Genomic DNA, 24,061 nt, shown 5'->3' with positions numbered 1-24,061 from the left:
GTTGGCCGCCCCTGCACTATATTATACATTTCAACCCATTGGTTCTGGTCCTGCCTTCTGCGGCCATAGAAAACAATTCCACACCATCTTGTAGACCAGGGGTGGCCAACGGTAGCTCTCCAGATTTTTTTCGCCTACAACTTCCATCAACCCCAGCCATTGGCCTTGCTGACTGAGTCTGATGGGAGTTGTAGGCAAAAAAACATCTGGAGAGCTACCATTGGCCATCCCTGCTCTATAGCATTGGACCCTGCTGAGGCCACTCCCCAAACCCCGCCCTCCAGAGGCTCCACCCCCAAATCTCCAGGAGTTTCCCAACCCAAAGTTGGCAACTCCCAATCTTTGCTAAATAACATGGAAGTCGTCAGATCTCAGAAGCAAAGCAAGCAGTTAGATGGGCTGTTCGTTTCGTGAGTCGGAGCCAGCCTGGCCCATCCAGGTCAAGGGAAGAGGCGTTCAGAGATGGTTTCCCATCGCCTGTCTCTGTGTAGCAACCCTCACACTCCCATCCAAGAAGAAGAAGAAGACTGCAGATTTATACCCCAATTTTCTCTCTGAACCGGACACTCCGAGCGGCTTATAATCTCCTGCATCTTCTCCCCCCACAACAGACACCTTGTGAGGTGGGTGGGGCTGAGAGAGCTCTGACAGAAGCGCCTCGTTCAAGGAAAACTCCTATGAGAGCTCTGGCTGACCCAAGGCTATTCCAGCAGCTGCAAGTGGAGGAGTGGGGAATCAAACCCGGTTCTCCCAGATAAGAGAGCTCTGGCTGACCCAAGGCCATTCCAGCAGCTGCAAGTGGAGGAGGGGGGAATCAAACCCGGTTCTCCCAGATAAGAGAGCTCTGGCTGACCCAAGGACATTCCAGCAGCTGCAAGTGGAGGAGGGGGGAATCCAACCCGGTTCTCCCAGATAAGAGAGCTCTGGCTGACCCAAGGCCATTCCAGCAGCTGCAAGTGGAGGAGTGGGGAATCAAACCCAGTTCTCCCAGATAAGAGAGCTCTGGCTGACCCAAGGCCATTCCAGCAGCTGCAGGGGGAGGAGTGGGGAACCAAACCCGGTTCTCCCAGATAAGAGAGCTCTGGCTGACCCAAGGCTATTCCAGCAGCTGCAAGTGAAGGATTGGGGAATCAAACCCGGTTCTCCCAGATAAAAGAGCTATGGCTGACCCAAGGCCATTCCAGCAGCTGAAAGTGGAGGAGAGGGGAATCAAACCCGGTTCTTCCAGATAAGAGAGCTGTGGCTGACCCAAGGCCATTCCAGCAGCTGCAAGTGGAGGAGAGGGGAATCAAACCCTGCTCTCCCAGATAAGAGAGCTGTGGCTGACCCAAGGCCATTCCAGCAGCTGCAAGTGGAGGAGTGGGGAATCCAACCCGGTTCTCCCAGATAAGAGAGCTCTGACTGACCCAAGGCCATTCCAGCAGCTGCAAGTGGAGGAGTGGGGAATCAAATCTGGTTCTCCCAGATAAGAGCCCCCACATTAACCACTACACCAAACTGGCTCTCTAGGACCAGCCCAGCTTATATTCAGAGATCTGAGGTGTTTGATGCTACTTAGCAAAGGCCCTTCAATCATTTATTTAAATGGTGCAGAGGCAGAAGCAGAAAACGAGGGCAGAGTCAATACATCCAAAGATCACTTTGAAACTTTATGAATGGGCATAACATTTATACCTGTAAGAATCAACCGAGTCACCACATATCAGCAGCCCAGTGAGAATGACAAATTATCCATTTCCAAGGAGGCAGTAATATCTTTGTAAGGTTTGAACTACATACTCAGTAAATCCAATCCACAGGATGCTTAGTCTATTTTAGTAACAGGCATAATTTCCTAGCCACCTTTCCTATGACAAGACATGAGTCTCAAAGAGAAGGGCAGGCTACAAATGAAGTAGTTAAGTACCACGATTTGGGTCATTAATTGTCTTAAGAACATAAGAATATAAGACAAGCCATGTTGGATCAGGCCAATGGCCCATCCAGTCCAACACTTTGTGTCACACAGTGGCCACAAAATCCAGATGCCATCAGGAGATCCATCAGTGGGGCCAGGACACTAGAAGCCCTCCCACTGTTCCCCCCCCCAAGCACCAGAAATACAGAGCATCACTGCCCCAGACATAAGAACATAAGAGAAGCCATGTTGGATCAGGCCAATAGCCCATCCAGTCCAACACTCTATATACATACAAACACACACACACACTGTGGCTAATAGCCACTGATGGACCTCTGCTCCATATTTTTATCCAACCCCCTCTTGAAGCTGGCTACGCCTGTAGCCGCCGCCACCTCCTGTGGCAGTGAATTCCACATGTAAATCACCCTTTGGGCGAAGAAGTACTTCCTTTTATCCGTTTTAATCTGACTACTCAGCAATTTAATTGAATGCCCACGAGTTCTTGTATTGTGAGAAAGGGAGAAAAGTACTTCTCTCTCTATCCTCTCCATCCCAAGCATAATCTTGTAAACCTCTATCATGTCACCCCGCAGTCGACGTTTCTCCAAGCTAAAGAGCCCCAAGCGTTTTAACCTTTCTTCTTAGAGAAAGTGTTCTAAACCTTTAATCATTCTAGTTGCCCTTTTCTGCACTTTTTCCAATGCTATAATATCCTTTTTGAGGTGCAGTGACCAGAATTGTACACAGTATTCCAAATGAGACCACACCATCGATTTATACAGGGGCATTATGATACTGGCTGATTTGTTCTCAATTCCCTTCCTAATAATTGCCAGCATGGCGTTGGCCCTTTTTATTGCAATCGCACACTGTCTTGACATTTTCAGTGAGTTATCCACCACGACCCCAAGATCTCTCTTTTGGTCAGTCTCTGCCAGTTCACACCCCATCAACTTGTATTTGTAGCTGGGATTCTTGGCCCCAATGTGCATTACTTTGCACTTGGCCACATTGAACCGCATCTGCCATGTTGACGCCCACTCACCCAGCCTCAGCAGATCCCTTTGGAGTTCCTCACAATCCTCTCTGTTCTCACCACCCTGAACAATTTAGTGCCATCTGCAAACTTGGCCACTTCACTGCTTACTCTCAACTCCAAATCATTTATGAACAAGTTAAAGAGCATGGGACCCAGTACTGAGCCCTGCGGCACCCCACTGCTTCCCGTCCTCCACTGCGAAGACTGCCCATTTATACCCACTCTCTGCTTCCTATTAATCAGCCAGTTTTTGATCCACAAGAGGACCTGTCCTTTTACTCCATGACTCTCGAGCTTTCTAAGGAGCCTTTGATGAGGAACTTTATCAAAAGCTTTCTGGAAGTCAAGGTAAACAACATCTCTTGGGTCTCCTTTGTCCACATGTTTGTTCACCCCCTCAAAGAAATGCAACAGGTTAGTGAGGCAAGATCTTCCCTTACAGAACCCATGCTGAGTCTTCCTCAATAACCCGTGTTCATCAATGTGCCTACTCATTCTGTCCTTGATAATGGTTTCTACCAACTTTCCCGGTATTGAAGTCAGACTGACTGGCCTGTAATTTCCCAGATCTCCTCTGGAACCCTTTTTAAAGATGGGGGTGACATTTGCTACCTTCCAGTCCTCAGGAACGGAGGCAGATTTCAATGAAAGATTACATATTTTTGTCAGAAAATCCACAAGTTCAACTTTGAGTTCTTTCAGAACTCTTGGATGTATGCCATCCAGACCTGGTGACTTCTTAGTTTTTAATTTGTCAATCAGTTTTAGGACCTCCTCTCTTGTCACCTCAATCTGACTCAGGTCTTTCAACACCCATTCCAAAATGAGTGGTTCTGTAGTGGGCAAACACTTCTCATCTTCCACAGTGAAGACGAAGGCAAAAAATGCATTCAGCTTCTCAGCCATTTCCCTATCCTCCTTCAGTAATCCTTTGAACCCTTGGTCATCCAAGGGCCCCACTGCCTCCCTGGCTGGTTTCCTGCTTCTAATATATTTGAAGAAATTTTTATTGTTAGTCTTTATGTTTTTTGCAATATGCTCCTCATAGTCCCTTTTTGCCTGCCTGATCACAGTTTTGCATTTGATTTGCCACAGCCTGTGTTCCCTTTTATTAACCTCACTTGGACTAGGTTTCCACCTCTTAAAGGAATCCTTCTTACCTTTTAGAACACAGAGGGCTGGACTGGATGGGCCATTGGCCTGTTCCAGCATGGCTTCTCTTGTGTTCTTATGTCTGGGGCAGTGATACCCTGTATTCTTGGAACTTGGGGGAGGGCAACAGTGGAAGGGCGACTGGAGTTCTGGCCCCACTGGTGGACCTCCTGAAGGCACCTGGGCTTTTTGGCCACTGTGTCACAGAGTGTTGGACTGGAGGGGCCATTGGTCTGATCCAGCATGGCTTCTCTTATCTTCATATGTCCTTTCCTGCTCCTCTGATGCGTATCCCATATATGGCTGGCCTTGTGACACATCTCTCCTCTGGATTTCCCCCCCCCCCTTTAGTGGCGTTTGCGGAAGACGTCCATTGGCTCCCAGCCACGGTGGGACAACACGAGTGATCGGAGGCACGGATGTTCTGCCAGGAACGTGGCCTTGGATGGTCAGCATCCAGATCCCATCCCGCGATGGCTACAAGCACGCCTGCGGGGGTTCCCTCATCAGCTCTCGCTGGGTGGTCACGGCAGCCCACTGCTTCATACAAAGACAGTGAGTGAACTGGAGTGTCAAGCATTAGATCTCAAAGTAACCAGTCCTTGGATCTTGAAACAAAGTTTGGTTTATTGATAATCCATGTGGCTCAGATGAGCTAGGTATTGGAACTGATACAGTGTAACAGCAAAAGGCATACTTAAAGATGGCACATCAAAGGTTCTATAAAGAATCCTACATTCCCTAAACAATTTTACATGTGAAATCTCTCACTGTTCTTTCTTTATCTCTCCTGCGGTTGGCGCTTCCTGGGTTCCAGCTTTGCTGGCATGGGAAATCGTCCTAGGAGGTTTTATCTTCAAAGAGTGCATTCCTGCATTTGTTAGTAACAGCGAAAGGAGCAGGAGAGGGGGAGGGGGGGAATTTGCTATTTTGCTACTTTGATGTGCCGAAGCTAAAGTCATGGTTAGTAACATTTCTATAATCTGGCAACTATAATCAATAAAGAATAGACAATGCTTGACATGGGGGCGGTGGGGGGGGAAGAGATTGGCCAATACAGTGCAAGCTGTGCCAGGCTTCTGCCTTACCCAGGGCCAGGGGTGGAATTCTAGCAGGAGCTCCTTTGCATATGAGGCCACCCCCCCTGATGTAGCCAATCCTCCAAGAGCTTACAAGGCTCTTTTTCGTAAGCTCTTGGAGGATTGGTACATCAGGAGGTGTGGCCTCATATGCAAAGGAGCTCCTGCTAGAATTCCACCACTGCCCATGGCTATGCATCCCAAACCACAACCAACTTGTAAGCAGGGGGTGTTTTGTAGAAAAATAGCTGGCAGAGCTCATTAGCATACGCTGCCCCCCCCCAGCCAAAAGCAACCTGATACAAAAAAAGAAGAGCCCCGGGCAAGCGAGGCCTGCTTGGGCTGGCTAGAGATCCAGCCATCCAAGAAGGCCTCGCTCACTTGGGGCTCTCGTGCCCCCCTCCCCCAGTCAAAAGGCCAGCAAGCCACCTGCTGCCCCAAATCACATAAGAAATGGAGAAAGGGTGGTGTGGGCTTCTCCAGGGGTTAATGAGGGCTGCTGGAGGTGTGGCAGAGCCCCTGGTGGCTGGCTGGCTGCCCGCTCTCCTCATCCAGGGATGGTTATGCAGCTGCACCTGCTATTCAATGGAGAAGGTAGGTGGGGAGGAAGAGGGGAAAGTCACAGAAAGGTTGCTACTGAATCTGAGGTCTCCTTGGAAGTATAGAAAACATTCTGGCCCAGTCCTTGTGCTCATGGTTCCCCCTCTCTGCCAATCATTGTCCAATATCAGTGGTGTGCGGAGATCTTCCTGATTCTGCTTGACCTGGGTACCAGTGAATAGGTGAGCTGTTCTTTCTTTGTAGCCGTGCTTGGTTGAAAGGGCAAAGGCTTTGCTCACAGACGCTGCACCCCCCCCCCAAAAAAGGCTATGAAAGCAAACTTGGGGGTGTGGGGAAGCAACAGCTCTCCCTCTTTTCCAGGCAGCTGGTCTGCAAGCTGTTGGGTGAAAACATGGAAACACCAAACTAAGCAGAGCCCATTGACTTCAGTGGGCATCCCATTGTTTAGGATGGCCCAGTAAATCTCTCTCTCAGCCAGCCTGGCGATTCTTATCTGGGAGAACCGGGTTTGATTCCCCCCTCCTCTACATGCAGCTGCTGGAATGGCCTTGGGTCAGCCAGAGCTCTCTTATCTGGGAGAACCGGGTTTGACTTGCCCCTCCTCTACTTGCAGCTGCTGGAATGGCCTTGGGTCAGCCAGAGCTCTCTTATCTGGGAGAACCGGGTTTGATTCCCCACTCCTCCACTTGCAGCTGCTGGAAGGGCCTTGGGTCAGCCAGAGCTCTCTTATCTGAGAGAACCAGGTTGGATTCCCCACTCCTCCACTTGCACCTGCTGGAAGGGCCTTGGGTCAGCCAGAGCTCTCTTATCTGGGAGAACCGGGTTTGATTCCCCACTCCTCCACTTGCAGCTGCTGGGATGGCCTTGGGTCAGCCAGAGCTCTCTTATCTGGGAGAACTGGGATTGATTCCCCACTCCTCCATTTGCAGCTGCTGGAATGGCCTTGGGTCAGCCATAGCTCTCTTATCTGGGAGAACCGGGTTTGATTCCCCCCTCCTCCACTCGCAGCTGCTGGAATGGCCTTGGGTCAGCCAGAGCTCTCTTATCTGGGAGAACCGAGTTTGACTTGCCCCTCCTCTACTTGCAGCTGCTGGAATGGCCTTGGGTCAGCCAGAGCTCTCTTATCTGGGAGAACCGGGTTTGATTCCCCACTCCTCCACTTGCAGCTGCTGGGATGGCCTTGGGTCAGCCAGAGCTCTCTTATCTGGGAGAACTGGGATTGATTCCCCACTCCTCCACTTGCAGCTGCTGGAATGGCCTTGGGTCAGCCAGAGCTCTCTTATCTGGGAGAAGTGGGTTTGATTCCCCCCTCTTCAACTTGCAGCTGCTGGAATGGCCTTGGGTCAGCCAGAGCTCTCTAATCTGGGAGAACTGGGTTTGATTCCCCACTCCTCCACTTGCAGCTGCTGGAATGGCCTTGGGTCAGCCATAGCTCTCTTATCTGGGAGAACTGGGTTTGATCCCCCACTCCTTCACATGCAGCTGCTGGAATGGCCTTGGGTCACCCATGGCTCTCTTATCTGGGAGAACCGGGTTTGATTCCCCCCTCCTCCACATGCACCTGCTGGAATGGCCTTGGATCAGCCACAGCTCTTTTATCTGGGAGAACCAGGTATGATTCCCCACTCCTCCACTTGCAGCTTCTGGCATGGCCTTGGGTCAGCCAGAGCTCTCTTATCTGGGAGAATCGGGTTTGATTCCCCACTCCTCCACTTGCAGCTGCTGGAATGGCCTTGGGTCAGCCAGATCTCTCACAGGAGTTGTCCTTAGAAGGGCAGCTGCTGTGAGAGTCCTCTCAGCCCCACCCACCTCACAGGCTGTCTTTTTTGGCGCGAGAAGATATAGGAGATTGTAAGCCCCTCTGAGACTCTGATTCAGAGAGAAGGGTGGGGTATAAATCCAATTTCTCCTCTCCCTCCTCCTCCTCCCTCCCTTCTTCCCTGCCTTCCTCTTCTTTTTCCAGAGTCAAAGAGTTAACTTTCAAACTCTCAAAGGGAAGGCAGATTTTGAAGGGGACAAAGGCAAAGCAAGCCATGCTATGAGCAGGCAGGTGCGGGGCCAACCTGGTTTGCAGGACTGCAGAGAATATGGGGAAGCTTTTGCTTGTGATAGGCAGGCAAGCAGAGCTGTGGGGCAGGCGATGGCAGTAAAGAAGCAGCGCAGAGTTCCTCTCCTTCAGTGACAGGCAGCCCACATTTCCCTTAGACAGGCTGGATGGAATCAGATGCTGAGGCTTTGCTCCCACTCTCAACAGGAAGTTCTCCCAGTCGAAGAACAGCTTTTAAGTGGAATGCTCGAGATTTTAAGGGGCGATTAATCACACGTAGCTCAGCCTCTGCTTTGCTTGATTTTGTCCTCTTTCTGGCTTCTGAAGCAGCAGAATAATTAGCGCTTGGGGGCGGTAGAGAATGGATCGTGCCCTGCTGCTTCTGTTCCTGGCCTTCATGTGCGAATTCATTGTCTGAACACAGCCCATGTGCACGATGCAGAGAACTGAAAGCCCCCAAAGTCATTGCTCCTCCCTGGCTCTTTCCATGAGGTTGCCTGCCACAGCACTAGGCAAGGAAGCAGAAAGCCCCTCGTGTTATGTGAGGAAAAGAAGACAACTGAAGATTTATACCTTGCCATTCTCTCCAAATCAGAGTCTCAGAGCAGCTCACAATCTCCTTTATCTTCCTCCCTGTGAGGAGGGTGGGGCTGACAGAGCTCTGACAGAGGTTGCCCTTTCAAGGACAGCTCTGCGAGAGCTATGGCTGACCCAAGACCATTCCAGGAGGTGCAAGTGGAGGAGCGGGGAATCAAACCCAGATCTTCCAGGTAAGAGTCCGCTGTCAAGACCTCGAGTCAAGGTGCAACACAGTCAAATAGATCAGGGGTGGCCAAGGGTAGCTCTCCAGATGTCTTTTGCCTACAACTCCCATCAGCCCCAGCCATTGGCCATGCTGGCTGGGGCTGATGGGAGTTGTAGGCAAAAAACATCTGGAGAGCTACCCTTGGCCACCCCTGCAATAGATCAGCAGTTTATTCCATAAGTATCTTAAGGCAGTACACCATCTTTGCTAAGACTAACGTCTTAGCCCAGTGGCTCTCCTTTTAACCTTTTGCCCCAACCGTTACATTTCAAGCACATAAGCACGGGGAAGCAAAGCGGGAAAAGTCTTTTGGCAGGTCCTCTCCCTACCCAAAAGCCTTAGAGTCCAGGTGCCGAATCTTTACTTCTCAAGCATCTGACCTTGGAGATGGGAAGAAGCGGCTTGAATAATGAGTTCCATAGATAAGAAGATAGAAGAAGATGATATTGGATTTATATCCCGCCCTCTACTCCGAAGAGTCTCAGAGCGGCTCAGAATCTCCTTTACCCCCCCCCCCCCAACAGACACCCTGTGAGGTAGATGAAGATATTGGATTTATATCCCGCCCTCCACTCCGAAGAGTCTCAGAGCGGCTCACAATCTCCTTTACCTTCCTCCCCCACAACAGACACCCTGTGAGGTAGATGAAGATACTGGATTTATATCCCGCCCTCCACTCTGAAGAGTCTCAGAGCGGCTCACAATCTCCTTTCCCTTCCTCCCCCACAACAGACACCCTGTGAGGTAGATGAAGATATTGGATTTATATCCCGCCCTCCACTCCGAAGAGTCTAAGAGCGGCTCACAATCTCCTTTCCCTTCCTCCCCCACAACAGACACCCTGTGAGGTAGATGAAGATATTGGATCTATATCCCACCCTCCACTCCGAAGAGTCTCAGAGCGGCTCACAATCTCCTTTCCCTTCCTCCCCCACAACAGACATCCTGTGAGGTGGGTGGGGCTGGAGAGGGCTCTCACAGCAGCTGCCCTTTCAAGGACAACCTCTGCCAGAGCTCTGGCTGACCCAAGGCCATTCCAGCAGGTGCAAGTGGAGGAGTGGGGAATCAAACCCGGTTCTCCCAGATAAGAGTCCGCACACTTCACCACTATACCAAACTGGCTCTCCAGATAAGTGGGGGGGGGGGGGGGAAGCTAAGCCAGGCAAATTTGCACAGCCATAGTTGCCATACAGAGTTCAGGACAAGAGGAATACAGAACTGATATACGACTCTTGACATCGGCACCCTTAACCACGACACCCATCTGGCTCTCTCTCAAGTTCACCTCAGGTAAACGGAATCCCTTCCCTCCTCTGTTAAGGTTCCTGGAGCACTGGAAGCTGGTTATTGGTGCAACGCAGCTTTCCCAGCCGGGGCCGGATGTGCAGGAGCGCACCATCAAGAATCTGGTGGAGCACGAGCTGTACCAACACCGGCGGAGCCTCAACGACATCGCCTTGATGGAGCTGAGTGCGCCCGTCAACTGCACTGACTACATCCAACCAGCCTGCCTGCCGGACGAGGAGGTGGACCTTTCTGAACTGTCTCACTGCTTCGTCAGTGGATGGGGCGTCACCGATGTCTCAAGTGAGAGTCCCAGGATGCACATCAAAGGAAAAAAACACGGGGAGATGCCGGCGGGGGGAGGGGAGGGGGTTAGAGCAGTGCTCCCTTTCAAGCAGCATCGCCTGCTCCAGTGGTAGGGTTGCCAAGTCCAATTCAAGAAATATCTGGGGACTTTGGGGGTGGAGCCAGGAGACATTGGGGGCAGAGCCAGGAGACATTAGGGCTGCCAAGTCCAATTCAAGAAATATCTGGGGACTTTGGGGGTGGAGCCAGGAGACTTTGGGGGAGAAGCCAGGAGACATTGGGGGTGGAGCCAGGAGACATTGGGGGCGGAGCCAGGAACAAGGGTGTGACAAGCATAATTGAACTCCAAGGGAGTTCTGGCCATCACATTTAAAGGGATAGCACACCTTTTTAAATGCCTTCCTTCCATAGGAAATAATGAAGGATAAGGGCACCTTCTTTTGGGGCTCATAGAATTGGACCCCCTGGTTCAATCGTTTTGGGGAGAGGCACTAGATACTATACTGAAAATTGGGGACAGGCACTAGATACTATACGGAAAATTTGGTGCCTCTAACCTCAAAAAACAGCTCCCCCAGAGCCCCCGATACCTCCAGATCAATTCCCCATTATACCCTATGAGAATTGATCTCCACATTGGGAATAATGAAGTGCTCAGCAGACGTTTCCCTCCCCCCCACACACACACACCTTTCTGGTGACTCTGAAGCTAGGGTTTGGCCTCTCTACTCACGAGTTGCTGCCAGCTTCTTCACAGCAACACAGACACCCCATCCCAAGAGGAAGCCTTTCAATCGGAGACAGGAGCCTCCGGAGGGTGAAAGTCACATGGTGGCTTTGGGGGCGGGGCTTCCCCCCACTGGCCAGCTGATCGGGGGTGGGAAGGAGCTTGGGAAAGCAGAAGAACCCCCGCTGGGACCTGGGGATTGGCAAGCCTATCCAGTGGTCAAACTTGGTGGTCAAACTTGGAGTCTGATGCAAGCATGGCACAGGGCTTCAGAGCAGAGGCCTGGCTCAGTGGCAGAGCATCTGTTTGGCATGCGAAGGCCCCTGGTTCAGTCCCCGACATCTCCAGCGGAAAGGATCCAGGGTAGGTACGGTTGCCCATCCCCAGGTGGGTTGGTACTCGTGTACAAAAAGCTGCCAATTGTTCGCACTGTAAATTCATATCTGAGTAGACAAGGTTGACTTTGATGGACCCAGGGGGGTCTGATTCGGTAGAAGGCAGCTTCATATGTGTCACGGCTGGGGCCGGGTCAGGCAAAGTCCAGGGGCAGTCCGAGGTCTGTAGCCAGTAAGCAGGAGGGTCCGAGGCGCCAAATCCGAATCACTGTACAAGTATCGCAGGTCCGAGGTCCAGAAGCCGAGGTCAGGGAGTCCAGAAGTCACAAGCCAAAGTCAGGGAGTCCAGAAACCAAAGTCAAGCCGGAGTGGATGCTAGAACGTCAGGGAGATGACTAGTTGCTTCCACAAAGCCTCCTCCCAAAGCCTACAGCTATATAGCCCTCTGCTGGCTGTTGCCCATTTGGGCTAATTGCTGGCTCAGAGAGGCAGCCAGGATCCTGTTACAACTCAAGCCTCCTTGCTCTTAGAAGGGCCAGAATCCTCTCAAAACTCAGGGCTCAGGGAGCGTCTTGCTCGTGAGCGTGCCGCCCTCCTCCGATCCCTGAGGTCCTGACGGAGGCGGTCACGCACACGCGCCACCCGAGAGGGCGAGGCAGGGGGGCTGGGATCTTCTCCAGCAGGAGGCAGGGGCACTGGTGCAGGTGGCAGGGGCACAGTTTCTTCTGCAGGCTCCACTTCCTCTGCAGGGTCCCCAGCACCCATGACAATATGTTCATCCTGGCCGCAATTTCCCTTTGTTCTTGTTGCTGCAATTACTTGCAGTGCTGTCCTGGGCAGCAGGCTGGAGCTGCTCTTTTTAGGCACCATTTTCAAGTCCTCTTATTATACTTGAAGCGTACGTCACCAACCGCTTACGAAACTTTACCAAGAACGTTCAAAATATACACACCTGCCTCTCCAAAAACGATGCGCAGCCGTCTGTAGACGCTGTTTAAAGGGACAGCCCCAATAATGTCCACGTGTGTGTCTGTTGCACTGCTGACGCAAACTTCCTTGTGGGAATGGATGCTTGTTCGTTGCACAAGCAGCCGGCTTCAAACACACACTCACTGAGGACTTCTCCGTGGTACGCTGACACAAGTAATTGCAGCAGCGTGAATCCTAGGTTAATTCCATGTTTCCGTTTCCATTTCTGTAAGCAAAAGGTCCCAGGTTCAATCCCCAGCATCTCCCATTAAAAAGGGTCCAGGCAAGTAGGTGTGAAAAACCTCAGCTGGAGAGCTGCTGCCAGTCTGAGTAGACAAGACTGACTTTGATGGACCCAGCGGGGTATGATTCAGTAGAAGGCAGCTTCATAGGTTCATATATATATGGGAAGGGGACAGTGGCTCAGTGGTAGAGACTCTGCTTGGTAAGCAGAAGGTCCCAGGTTCTATCCCAAGCCTCTCCAGCCAAGAAGGGTCCAGGCAAAGATGCGTGAAAAACCTCACCTTGAGACCCTGGAGAGTCGCTGCCAGTCTGAGTAGACAAGGTTGACTTCGATGGACCCAGGGGGGTCTGATTCAGTAGAAGGCAGCTTCATAGGTTCATATATAGGTTCTCTCTCCCAGATGTCCCCCCCAGGATACTCGGTCTTTCACCAATCGCGGATGAGCGGGCGGGGGGGAGGGGTAGCATTACTCATACGGGAGGATTACTCCTTTCGGGCTCTCCCGGACCCAAAGATTGACGGGATTGAATGCACCGGTCTGGCATGGGATGTCGGAGAGGGGTTGGCAGTTTGGCTGGTGTACCGTCCGCCCAACGCGCCAGCTAACGCCTTACCATCACTATTGGAGGCAGTGGCGGGCTGGGCGTTGGAGTACCCGAGGCTTATGGTCCTGGGTGACTTCAACGTCCATGCCGACGACACGGCCTCCATTCAGGCGATGGACCTAGTGTCGTCCATGGCGACACTGGGACTCTCTCAATTTGTCACGACTCCCACGCATCAGGCCGGGCACACATTAGACCTGATCTTTGCAGCCGGGATTTTGGTGAACGATATTGCCGTAGAAGCGGTACCATGGTCGGATCACCTAGCCCTTAAGGCCCGTGTGGGGATGCCGCCCCAACCCTGTATGGGCGGAGAGCCTATTTTGGCTCGCCCTCGGGGCCTGATGGACCCGGAACGGTTCCAAACGGCCCTGAGGGATCCCTGGCCCACTGGCAATTCCCTCGATGACCTGGTGGAAATATGGCAGGGCCAGCTGTCCAGGGCTATCGACGAAATTGCACCCCGGCGCCCTCTGCGCCCTCGTATGAAGCTGGCTCCATGGTACACCTTGGAGTTGCGCCAGCTGAAACAAGGGCTCAGACGACTAGAGAGGCAATGGAGGCATACTCGGGACGAAGCAACGAGAACATCCTATAGAACGTTTATGAAGTCTTATGAGATGGCAGTCAAGGCTGCAAAGAAAGATTACTTTGCAACCAAGATTGCATCTGCAAATTCGCGCCCAGCACAATTATTTAGAATAATTGGGGATCTTACAACGTTGCCACAAGGCAAACCAAATGTTAGAGAATTAGAAATAGGCTGCGAGGCATTTGCGAAATATTTTGCAGATAAAATCTCGCTGTTCCGCCAAGACCTGCCTACCACATTAGATACAGTGAGTGAAATTGAGGCTCCGTGCCTGTCTTCGGGTTTAGTGCTGGACCACTTCGACCCACTCAGCCTGGAGGAAGTCGACAGAGTCCTCTCTGCTGCTCGCCCGACAACATGTGATCTGGACCCTTGCCCCTCTTGGCTGATTAAATCCTGCCAAGGGGAGCTTAGATGTCCTTTACGGGACATCATAAATAGATCCCTTTTAGAGGGGCATTTTCCAACACCTCTGAAAGAGGCTTTGGTCCGCCCTCTCCTGAAAAAAGTTACAGCAGACCCGGCTGAATTGGCGAATTACCGGCCGGTGTCCAATTTACCGTTTTTAGGTAAAATTATTGAGAGGGCCGTGGCGCAGCAGCTACAGGGGTTTCTGGATGACGCTTCTGTCCTAGACCCATGTCAGTCTGGTTTCCGGCCGGGCCATGGGACGGAGACGGTGCTGGTCGCCTTAGTGGATGACCTCCAACGGCAACTGGATCGGGGCAGCGTTGCGGTACTGATGTTGTTAGACCTGTCGGCTGCATTTGATACAGTCGACCATCGGTTACTGACGCGCCGCATCGCCGACATTGGGGTTGAGGGGTCGGCCTTGCAGTGGCTTTCCTCCTTTCTCCTAGGTCGGGGACAGAGGGTGGCTATCGGGAGCGAGCGGTCCTGGAGGCGCACACTGGATTGTGGGGTGCCTCAGGGAGCAGTTCTCTCCCCAATGTTGTTTAACATCTATATGCGCCCCCTTGCCCAGATTGCCCGGCGGTTTGGGCTGGGTTGCCATCAATATGCAGATGACACCCAGCTCTATCTACTAATGGATGGCTGGCCCGACTCCGCCCCAGGGAACCTCGACCGGGCATTACAGGCTGTTGCGACATGGCTCAGGCTGAGTGGGCTGAAGTTGAATCCAGCGAAGACAGAGGTCCTATGCGTGGGTCGCGGCGCTCTGGGAAGGGAAATAGCTCTCCCGACCTTTGATGGTGCGCCATTGAAAGCAGCGCGCCAGGTAAAGAGTCTGGGTGTTTTACTGGAGCCTTCACTATCGATGGAGGCCCAGATAGCAGCCACTGCCAAGTCAGCATTCTTCCATCTGAAGCGGGCAAGGCAGCTGGCCCCTTTCCTTGAGCGCCGGGACCTCGCAACAGTGATCCACGCAACGGTCACCTCAAGACTAGACTACTGTAATGCCCTCTACTTGGGGCTACCTCTGTGCCGGACCCGGAGATTGCAGCTAGTGCAGAACGCGGCGGCCAGGCTGTTGTTGGGACTCCCAAAACGGGAACATATACAGCCGGGGCTACGTGAACTGCACTGGCTGCCGATTATATACCGGGTCCAGTACAAAGTGTTGGTCGTTACCTTTAAAGCCTTATATGGCCGAGGACCTGTCTACCTGAGGGACCGTCTTTCCCCATACGAACCCCAGAGAGCACTGAGGTCAACCGGGAAAAACCTAATGACTGCCCCTGGGCCGAAGGAAATTAAATATCAGAGTACCAGAGCACGGGCCTTTTCGATCGCGGCCCCTACCCTGTGGAACCGACTCCCAGAGGAGGTGCGGGCCCTGCGGAACCTTGAACAGTTCCGCAGGGCCTGCAAGACCACCCTTTTTAAATTAGCATACTCGGACTGCTAGGAAAAACGGTAACCAAGGGTCCGCCAATGCGGTCTAAAGATCTATACCGCATCACAACTGTATTACTGGATTGGTTTTAAGTTAATATTTTAATGTTTTATTGCTCTATATTGTAATTTTAAGGTTTTACTTGTTATTGTATGATTGTAGAATGTTGTTAGCCGCCCTGAGCCTGCCGTGGTGGGGGAGGGCGGGATATAAATGAAATAAATAATAATAATAATATGTTCCCTTCATCCTGGCTGCAATTTCCCTTTGTTCTTGTTGCTGCAATTACTTGCAGTGCTGTCCTGGGCAGCAGGCTGGAGCTGCTCTTTTTAGGCACCTGCCCACTGGATGCGGGCAAAAAGCCAACCGAGTCTTTCCGTCTCTCAGAACCGTCGCAGACAGCAGACATCATGCAGGAGGCCAAAGTGAACCTCATCCCCCTGAAAGTCTGCAACAGCAGCGGCTGGTACAGTGGCCGGATCCACTACAACAACCTGTGTGCCGGCTACGAGCAAGGAGGCATCGACAGCTGCCAGGTAGGGGGGCCTCCGTCCCAGGCTGCTTCTCATGACCTTCTAGGGTTGCCAAGTCCAATTCAAGAAATATAAGAACATAAGCCATGTTGGATCAGGCCAATGGCCCATCGAGTCCAACACTCTGTATCACACAGTGGCCAAAAATTATATATATATATACACACTGTGGCTAATAGCCACTGATGGACCTCTGCTCCATATTTTTATCTAACCCCCTCTTGAAGCTGGCTATGCTTGCAGCCGCCACCACCTCCTGTGGCAGTGAATTCCACATGTTAATCACCCTTTGGGTGAAGAAGTACCTCCTTTTATCCGTTCTAACCCGACTGCTCAGCAATTTCATTGAATGCCCACAAGTTCTTGTATTGTGAGAAAGGGAGAAAAGTACTTCTTTCTCTACCTTCTCCATCCCATGCATAATCAAGTAAACCTCTATCATGTCACCCCGCAGTCGACGTTTCTCCAAGCTAAAGAGCCCCAAGCGTTTTAACCTTTCTTCATAGGGAAAGTGTTCCAAAGTGTTCCAACCCTTTAATCATTTTAGTTGCCCTTTTCTTCATTTTTTCCAATGCTATAATATCCTTTTTGAAGTGCGGTGACCAGAATTGCACACAGTATTCCAAATGAGACCGCACCATCGATTTATACAGGGGCATTATGATACTGGCTGATTTGTTGAGGAACTTTATCAAAAGCTTTCTGGAAGTCAAGGTAAACAATATCTATCGGGTCTCCTTTGTCCACATGTTTGTTCACCCCTTCAAAGAAATGTAACAGGTTAGTGAGGCAAGATCTTCCCTTACAGAACCCATGATGAGTCTTCCTCAATAACTCGTGTTCATCAATGTGCCTACTTATTCTGTCCTTGATAATGGTTTCTACCAACTTTCCCGGTATTGAAGTCAGACTGACTGGCCTGTAGTTACTCAGATCTCCTCTGGAACCCTTCTTAAAGATGGGGGTGACATTTGCTACCTTCCAGTCCTCAGAAACGGAGACAGATTTCAATGAAAGATTGCATATTTTTGTCATTAGGGGTGGAGCCAAGATCAAGGCTGTGACAAGCATAATTGAACTCCAAGGGAGTTCTGGCCATCACATTTAAAGAGACAGCACACCTTTTCAAATGCCTTCCTTCCGTAGGAAATAATGAAGGATAGGGGCACCTTCTTTTGGGGCTCATAGAATTGGACTCCCTGGTCCAATCATTTTGAAACTTGGACGGAAAAGTCTGCTGGGAACTCTATTATTCCCCAGGGAGATTTATTCCCATAGGAAATCATGGAGAATTGATCTGCGGGTATCTGGGGCTCTGGGGGGGGGGCTGTTTTTTGAGGTAGAGGCGCCAAATTTTCAGTATAGCAGCTAGTGCCTCTCCCCAAAATACCCCCCAAGTTTCAAAAGGATTGGACCAGGGGGTCCAATTCTATGAGCCACAAAAAAGGTGCCCCTATCCTTCATTATTTCCTATGGAAGGAAGGCATTGAAAAGGTGTGCCGTCCCTTTAAATGTGATGGCCAGAACTCCCTTTGGAGTTCAATTATGCTTGTCACAGCCTTGATCTTGGCTCCACCCCTAATGTCTCCTGGCTCCACCCCCAAAGTCCCCAGATATTTCTTGAATTGGTCTTGGCAACCCTACGCTAGGCCCAAATGGGACAAGCGTTTGAGCTCCTTCTGCCCCTTCCCTCCTTCATCTCTTGCTGCTCTTCAAATCCTCTTTCTTGAGCTCCAGCTGCCTCTCTTCCCCTTCCTGATAGAACACTGCTCTTCACACCTTCCTGCCTGCTCACAGGGTATTCCTCTCTCCCGGGCAGGCCATCTTGAACTAGGGATGCCAGCAGCCTCCAGGGGAGAGCAAGGATCCCTTGGAACTACTGCTCCTCTCCAGGCTACAGAGATAAGTTTTCCTAGAGAAAATGGATGCTGTGGAGGGTGGACGCTGTGGCATTGTACCCCACTCAGCAGAGCCGGATTAAGAATCAGGCCAACGCATCTGCTGGTGTGACCTTGGGTCAGCCACAAGTTCTCTCAGAGATGTTCCGCTCATGAGCAGTTTCTGTCAGAGCTCTCTCAGCCCCACCTGCCTCACATAGGGTGTCTGTTGTGGGGAGGGGAAGGGAAAGGAGATCTGTAAGATGCTCTGGGTAGCAAAGGGTGAGGTATATATATCCAACCACTTCTTATCTTCTTGGTAACCACAGGGTTTTTTTTTTAAGCAGGAACTCCTTTGCCTATCGGGCCACTCATTCCTGCCGCAGCTTATAGCAGGCCTTACAGTAAGCTCCTGGAGGATTGGCTACATCAGGGGGTGTGGCCTAATAGGCAAAGGAGTTCCTGCTTCAAAAAAAAAAGCCCTCGTTAGCCCCATCTTGGATAAATCTCCTCAGGAATTTTTGTGACAGTCTATGTTAACTTGCCCCATAACATTCCTTTCCCCAGACAGGTTGCCTGTATCAGTCATCTGCTCCCTGATAAGCAGGTTCGGTGTTGGGGTGAAGTGCTTGGACTCTTATCCAGGAGAACTGGGTTTGATTCCCCACTAGGGTTGCCAAGTCCAATCCCAGAAATATCTGGGGACTTTGGGGGTGGAGCCAGGAGACACTGGGGTGGAGCTAGGGGGAGGGGGGGGAAACGGCGCCGGGGAGCATGGTGAGCCGCCCCGTCTCGGAGCGGGCGACGCCGCTGTGCGGCTGCCGCCCCACCGCAGCTACTTCTCCGAGATGGGCTCAGGCTGAGCCCATCTCGGAGAAGCAGCTGCGGGGGGGGGGGGGGCAGCAGCGGCGCGGTGGCCTCGCCCGCTCCGCCTCTGGGGTGGATTCGGAGGGGGGGGTGGAGGCGGGCCGGGGGCGTGGCCAGCCGCGAGTCCGGGTCCTAGAAGGGCCCGGATTCACGGCTCGCCATGCTCCTGGCCTGCCTCCGCCCTCCCCTTCTCTGGTTTTGCCTCGCTGGTTTTGCCTGCGCTGCTGCCACCTCTTGGCTGCTCCTCCGAGATGGGCTCAGCCTGGGCCCATCTCGGAGGAGCAGCTGCGGTCGGCGGGGAGGGGGCGGCAGCGGCGCAGCGCGGCAGCCTCGCTCGCTCCGGGATGGGGCAGCTCGCCATGCTCCTTGGTGCCGTTTCCCCCTCCCCCCGCTTCCGTTTTTTTGGGGAGCGGGGGAAGAGGCTGGAAATCCTGGGGTCCCCTGCCAGGGTGGGAGGGTTGGGAAGCCTATTCCCCACTCCACTTCTACCTGCTGGAATGGCCTTGGGTCAGCCAGAGTTTTCGTAGGAGTTGTCCGTGATTGTGCAGCTGCTGTGAAATCTCTCTCAGCCCCACCCACCTCACAGGGTGTCTGCTGTGGGGGGGGGGGAAGGTAGCTCTGAGACTCTGAGAGTATAAAGCGGGATATAAATCCAATATCTTCTTAAGCCAGCCCACACGCTTTGTGCTCCCTGTTCCTCCTGATGCCTTCGTCTTCTCCTTCCTACCGCAGGGCGACAGCGGTGGCCCTCTCACATGCAGAGAATCCAGGTCAGAGCGCTTTTGGGTTGTCGGAGCCACCAGCTGGGGCAGTGGTTGCGCCAAGGTCCGGAAACCGGGGGTCTACACCTCCACGCAGCACTTCCTGGACTGGATCAAGGGGAAGACCAAGGATAAATTCTTGACTCCTGCTGGCCGCCCAGGTTCACACTCCAGGCCCCTAAAAATGACCACCGTGGCAACGCGCAAGCCCTGGAGGCCTCCTTCCCAGCAGGAGATCCAGCAGTTTGCCAACTGGGTGAACGCTCACCCAAAGCCCACCTACCCTCAAGCGACCACCCCCCCTCCCCTAACCCGGCCACCAGCAGGGGGATGGAATCAGGGGTGGGTTAATCCGTGGTCTCGTCCTCCACCCACGTCTCTACCCCAGTCCTCCTTCTATGGGCAGCAGGCCCAGAACGCGGGGCTAACCTGGCCCCCCAGAACTCGCCCCCCGCCTCGTCCCTACGGGCTGCAGAACTGGAATGCGGGGCTGACCTGGCCTCCCAGAACGCGCCCCCCACCTCTGATGCAGGCTTCAACCTACGGGCAGCAGAGCTGGCAGGGGGGGGCGACCTGGCCTGCCAGGACACGCCCCCCACCTGTGACACAACAGTACTGGCAACAGACCTGGCCTCCTCGAACCCGACCCCCAGCACAGTGGCAACCCCCCAAGTGGACCTGGGGGAGACCCTCAGGGCAGGCCCAATATGCCAACACCTGGCGCCCGATACGGTAAGGACCGGCCATAACAGCTTCCGTCCCCACAGGGACAGCCCAGCCTCGGCCCTTACCCACAGCAAGCCAGTTCCTGATGCCCTGCCCTTACAGCACTGCACCAGCCAAGCGCCAACAGCCGCCTGCACCTTGACCTTCCTTTCCTCGCCAGGGCCCCAAACCAGGCCGCATGTGCCCCTACCGCAGACTTACCCCGCTTTGTTTCAGCAGAGTAGAACGATTATCTTTGAAAACAAATGAGCAATTGCTGTGGTGTCTTGGCAAGACATGAAGAACTCTGGAGGGGTATGGGAGGAAACGAATTTGCCCCCTACGCTCTCTGCGCTTGAGGGTCGAGTATGAGTGCCTGGACTCTGGCAAGCTGGACCTGATTGTTACCGGAAGATCCAGGTGCACATCGTGAACACTGCGGTGCACTCGTTTCTGGGCTGGGAGCCTCTTGTATTCATGGGCGTCCAGGGGTGGCTCTTCTGTGAGGATTTCTTGGAATTTGCATCAGCAATAAATTGGTTCCCTCCCTCGCCTGAAGTTTGTCTTGTGTTCTCCACAGTAGGAACGGCACAGTAGCAGAAATGCTCCTGGTGCCACGCTTGCCAGGATTCGAAGGCACCAGAGTTCCTCACGAGGGTTGGCTTGAGGTTAGCGAGCGAGATATGCAGAAGCAGAAACCGGGTACATTTAGACATCAGATTAAGCCATGATTTAGAAATCACAGGTTCATCCCAAAGCAAGACTGCCAAGAAAACTGAGGTTTTGTGGTTGCAGCTAAAAGCAAGAGGAGCCCTGCTGGATCAGACCAATCATCTATCTAGTCCAGCATCCGGTCTTTAACAGTGGACAACCAGTTCTTCTGGACAGCCAACTACAGTGGCCAGCCAGCTCCTCTGGAGGGACAACAATAGGGCAGAGAGGTCAAGGCCTTCAGAAGAACATCAGAAGAGCCCTGCTGGGTCAGACCAGTGAGAGTCCATCTAGTTCAGTCTCCTGTCTCACTCAGTGGCCACCCATTTCCTCTGGAGGGCCAACAAAAGGGCAGATAGGCCAAGGCCTTCATAAGAACATCAAAAGAGCCCTGCTGGGCCAGACCAGTGAGAGTCCATCTAGTTCAGTCTCCTGTCTCACTCAGTGGCCAACCAGTTCCTCTGGGGGTCCAACAACAGGGCAGAGAGGCTGAGGCCTTCCCTTAAGAAGAACATCAGAAGAGCCCTGCTGGGTCAGACCAGTGAAGGCCCATCTAGTCCAGCATCCTGTCTCACACAGTGGCCAACTACTTCCTCTGGAAGGTCAATAACGGCAGAGAGGCCAAGGCCTTCCCCTGAGGAGAACATCAGAAGAGCCCTGCTGGGTCAGACCAGTGAGGGTCCATCTAGTCCAGAATCCTGCCTCACAGAGCGGCCAACCAGTTCCTCTGGAGGGCCAAAAACAGGACAGAGAGACTGAGGCCTTCACAAGAACACCAGAAGAGCTCTGGATCAGACCAGTGAGGGTCCGTCTAGTCCAACATCCTGTCTCACCCAGTGGCCAGCCAGTTCCTCTGGATGGCTAACAATAGGGCAGAGAGGCCTGGGGGTGGAACCAGGAGCAAGAGTGTGACAAGCAATAATTGAACTCCAAAGGGAGTTCTGACCTTCACATTGAAAGGGACCGCACACCTTTTAAATGTCTTCCCTCCATTGGAAATAATGAAGGATAGGAGCACCTTTTTCTGGGGCTCATAGAATTGGACCCCCTGGTCCAATCTTTTTGAACCTTGGAGGATCTTTTGAGGGGAGGCACTGGATGCTATGCTGAATCTTTGGTGCCTCTATCTCAAAAAACAGCCCCCCAGAACCCCAGATACCCCCGGATCAATTTTTCATTATGGAAATTGGTCTCCATAAGGAATAATGGAGTGTGCAGCAGACATTTCCACCCTGCTCCCCAGTTTCTGATGACCCTGAAGCGGGAGGAGGGCCTCCAAACTGGGGGATTCCCCTGCCCCCACCTGGGGATTGGCAACCCTATCAGGGTTCACAGGTGCAATTCAAGACATATCTGGGGGTGGAGCCAGGAGAATTTGGGGGTGGAGCCATGAGCGAGGTTGTGACAAGCATGATTGAACTCCAAAGGGGGTTCTGGCAATCACATTTAAAGGGACCGCACACCTTTTCAATGCCTTCCCTTCACTGGAAGTAATGAAAGATAGGGGCACCTTTTTCTGGGGCTCATAGAATCGGATCACCTGGTGCAATCCTCTTGAAACTTGGAGGGTGTTTTGAGGAGAGGCATTGGATGCTATGCTACAAATTTGGTACCTCTACTTTAAAAAACAGCCCCCCCCAGAGCCCCAGATACCCATGGATCAATTATCCATTATACCTAATGGGAATTGGTCTCCATAAGGAATAATAGAATACCCAGAAGACATTTCCCCTCCACACCACATTCTGATGACCCTGAAGCGGGGGGAGGGCCTCCAAACCGAGAGATCCTCTGCCCCTACCTGGGCATTTAGCAACCAAACAGAGTAACGTGAAAAGATAGAACAGGAGGAAAAAGCTACGTGGGCATTCACGTTAAATCAACCTCAAATCCTTAGAAATGTGATTATTTATATACAATTGTTCATGGGAAATACAATGTGGTGCAAAGTGCAAAAGAAAAACTACTCCCGAAACAATAAGTTCAATATTAATGTCCGACAGTTTGTTCCTAGAAATTGGAGTCGGGAAGTAGTGCGTAATGCCGCGAAAACAGAGCCCAATGCTCCAATTCTTCTCTGTTAGCCAATATCAAGATGGATTGCTGCAAGGTATTTATAAGTATTATATTAGTAGGGTTTGTAGAATCTTTCGGGCTCAAGTGCCGTGTTCTACTGGAGAAAGTTTTTCTTCCAGACGTTTTGTTCTCAGCTGCGGAGAACATCCTCAGTGGCGTTGCAGCCGGAGCAGGCGCTCAGACCTTCTTGGCTGCTGAAGCCCAAGGAAGCCCCACCAAACAATGGGCACATCCACAAACCAATTGCCCTTTCATCACACCCCCTCCAGCCTACAAATAGCAGCTCTCCAGCAGCCCTGGCACCACTCAATGCACAGCAGCCAAGAAGGTCTGAGCGCCTGCTCCGGCTGCAACGCCACTGAGGATGTTCTCCGCAGCTGAGAACGAAACGTCTGGAAGAAAAACTTTCACACTAAGGAATGGAGAGGATCAATAAACTTCTGTTACTCCATATCAACACCTTTACTTTTTACCCACTTATATATGGGATCCCATTCCTCCTGGCATTTTTGCACATTGCCATCTCTTAATCTTATGGACATTAAATCAGATTCTGCGGCATCTAACAGTTTGGTAATGAATTCCTCTCTGTTGGGGATTTTATTGGTCTTCCAATACTTGGCATAAAGTATTCTGGCAACAGTAACTATGTATAGTAATAGTTTTAGTTTTGTCTTAGGAAAGTTTTGTCTACAAATATTCAAGAGGTATAGTTCTAGTACATGACTAATTTTTATTTTCAAGATTTTTTGTGCCCAAATATTGACTTGGGCCCAGTATTTTCTGGCATCTTCACATTGCAACCAAATATGAAACAAGGATCCTTTAATTTCTCGACACTTCCAACATTTGTTTGAATATGTGGGATATATTCTAGCCAGTCTATCTGGAGTGAGGTACCATCTGTATACCATTTTATACAGGTTTTCTTTAAAATCTGCTGGTTTTATTAATTTCAAATTCTGTTTCCATAGTTTTTCCCACTCAACCAAGTCATTCAGTTTATTGATCCTCTCCATTCCTTA

General features: G+C 51.8%; 1 protein-coding gene across 1 annotated transcript; it reads left to right on the top strand.

Annotated features, from left to right (window-relative positions):
- Positions 1-1,655: 1,655 nt before the first annotated feature.
- LOC132575838 (acrosin-like) lies at positions 1,656-19,972 on the top strand. Its single transcript, XM_060244526.1, has 6 exons — positions 1,656-1,759; positions 4,446-4,649; positions 9,908-10,173; positions 15,894-16,042; positions 19,516-19,787; positions 19,933-19,972. Exons 1-6 carry the CDS (start codon positions 1,656-1,658, stop codon positions 19,970-19,972), a joined length of 1,035 nt encoding a protein of 344 aa, XP_060100509.1.
- Positions 19,973-24,061: the final 4,089 nt, after the last annotated feature.

The sequence above is a fragment of the Heteronotia binoei genome, chromosome 8 (genome assembly GCF_032191835.1).
Source record: "Heteronotia binoei isolate CCM8104 ecotype False Entrance Well chromosome 8, APGP_CSIRO_Hbin_v1, whole genome shotgun sequence".
Lineage (NCBI taxonomy): Eukaryota > Metazoa > Chordata > Lepidosauria > Squamata > Gekkonidae > Heteronotia > Heteronotia binoei.
Note: the sequence above shows the minus strand (reverse complement) of the source record. Positions and strands in the feature narration are given on the sequence as shown.

What these genes read in the sequence shown, in the direction of transcription:
- LOC132575838 (XM_060244526.1), top strand. Translation starts at nt 1,656, where the DNA reads ATGGGCATAACATTTATACCTGTAAGAATCAACCGAGTCACCACATAT. An exon ending in AAGGAGGCAGTAATATCTTT is followed by an intron (nt 1,760 to 4,445) that starts GTAAGGTTTGAA and finishes CCCCCCCTTTAG; the next exon opens with TGGCGTTTGCGGAAGACGTC. An exon ending in TCCCAGCAGGAGATCCAGCA is followed by an intron (nt 19,788 to 19,932) that starts GTTTGCCAACTG and finishes TCTCTACCCCAG; the next exon opens with TCCTCCTTCTATGGGCAGCA.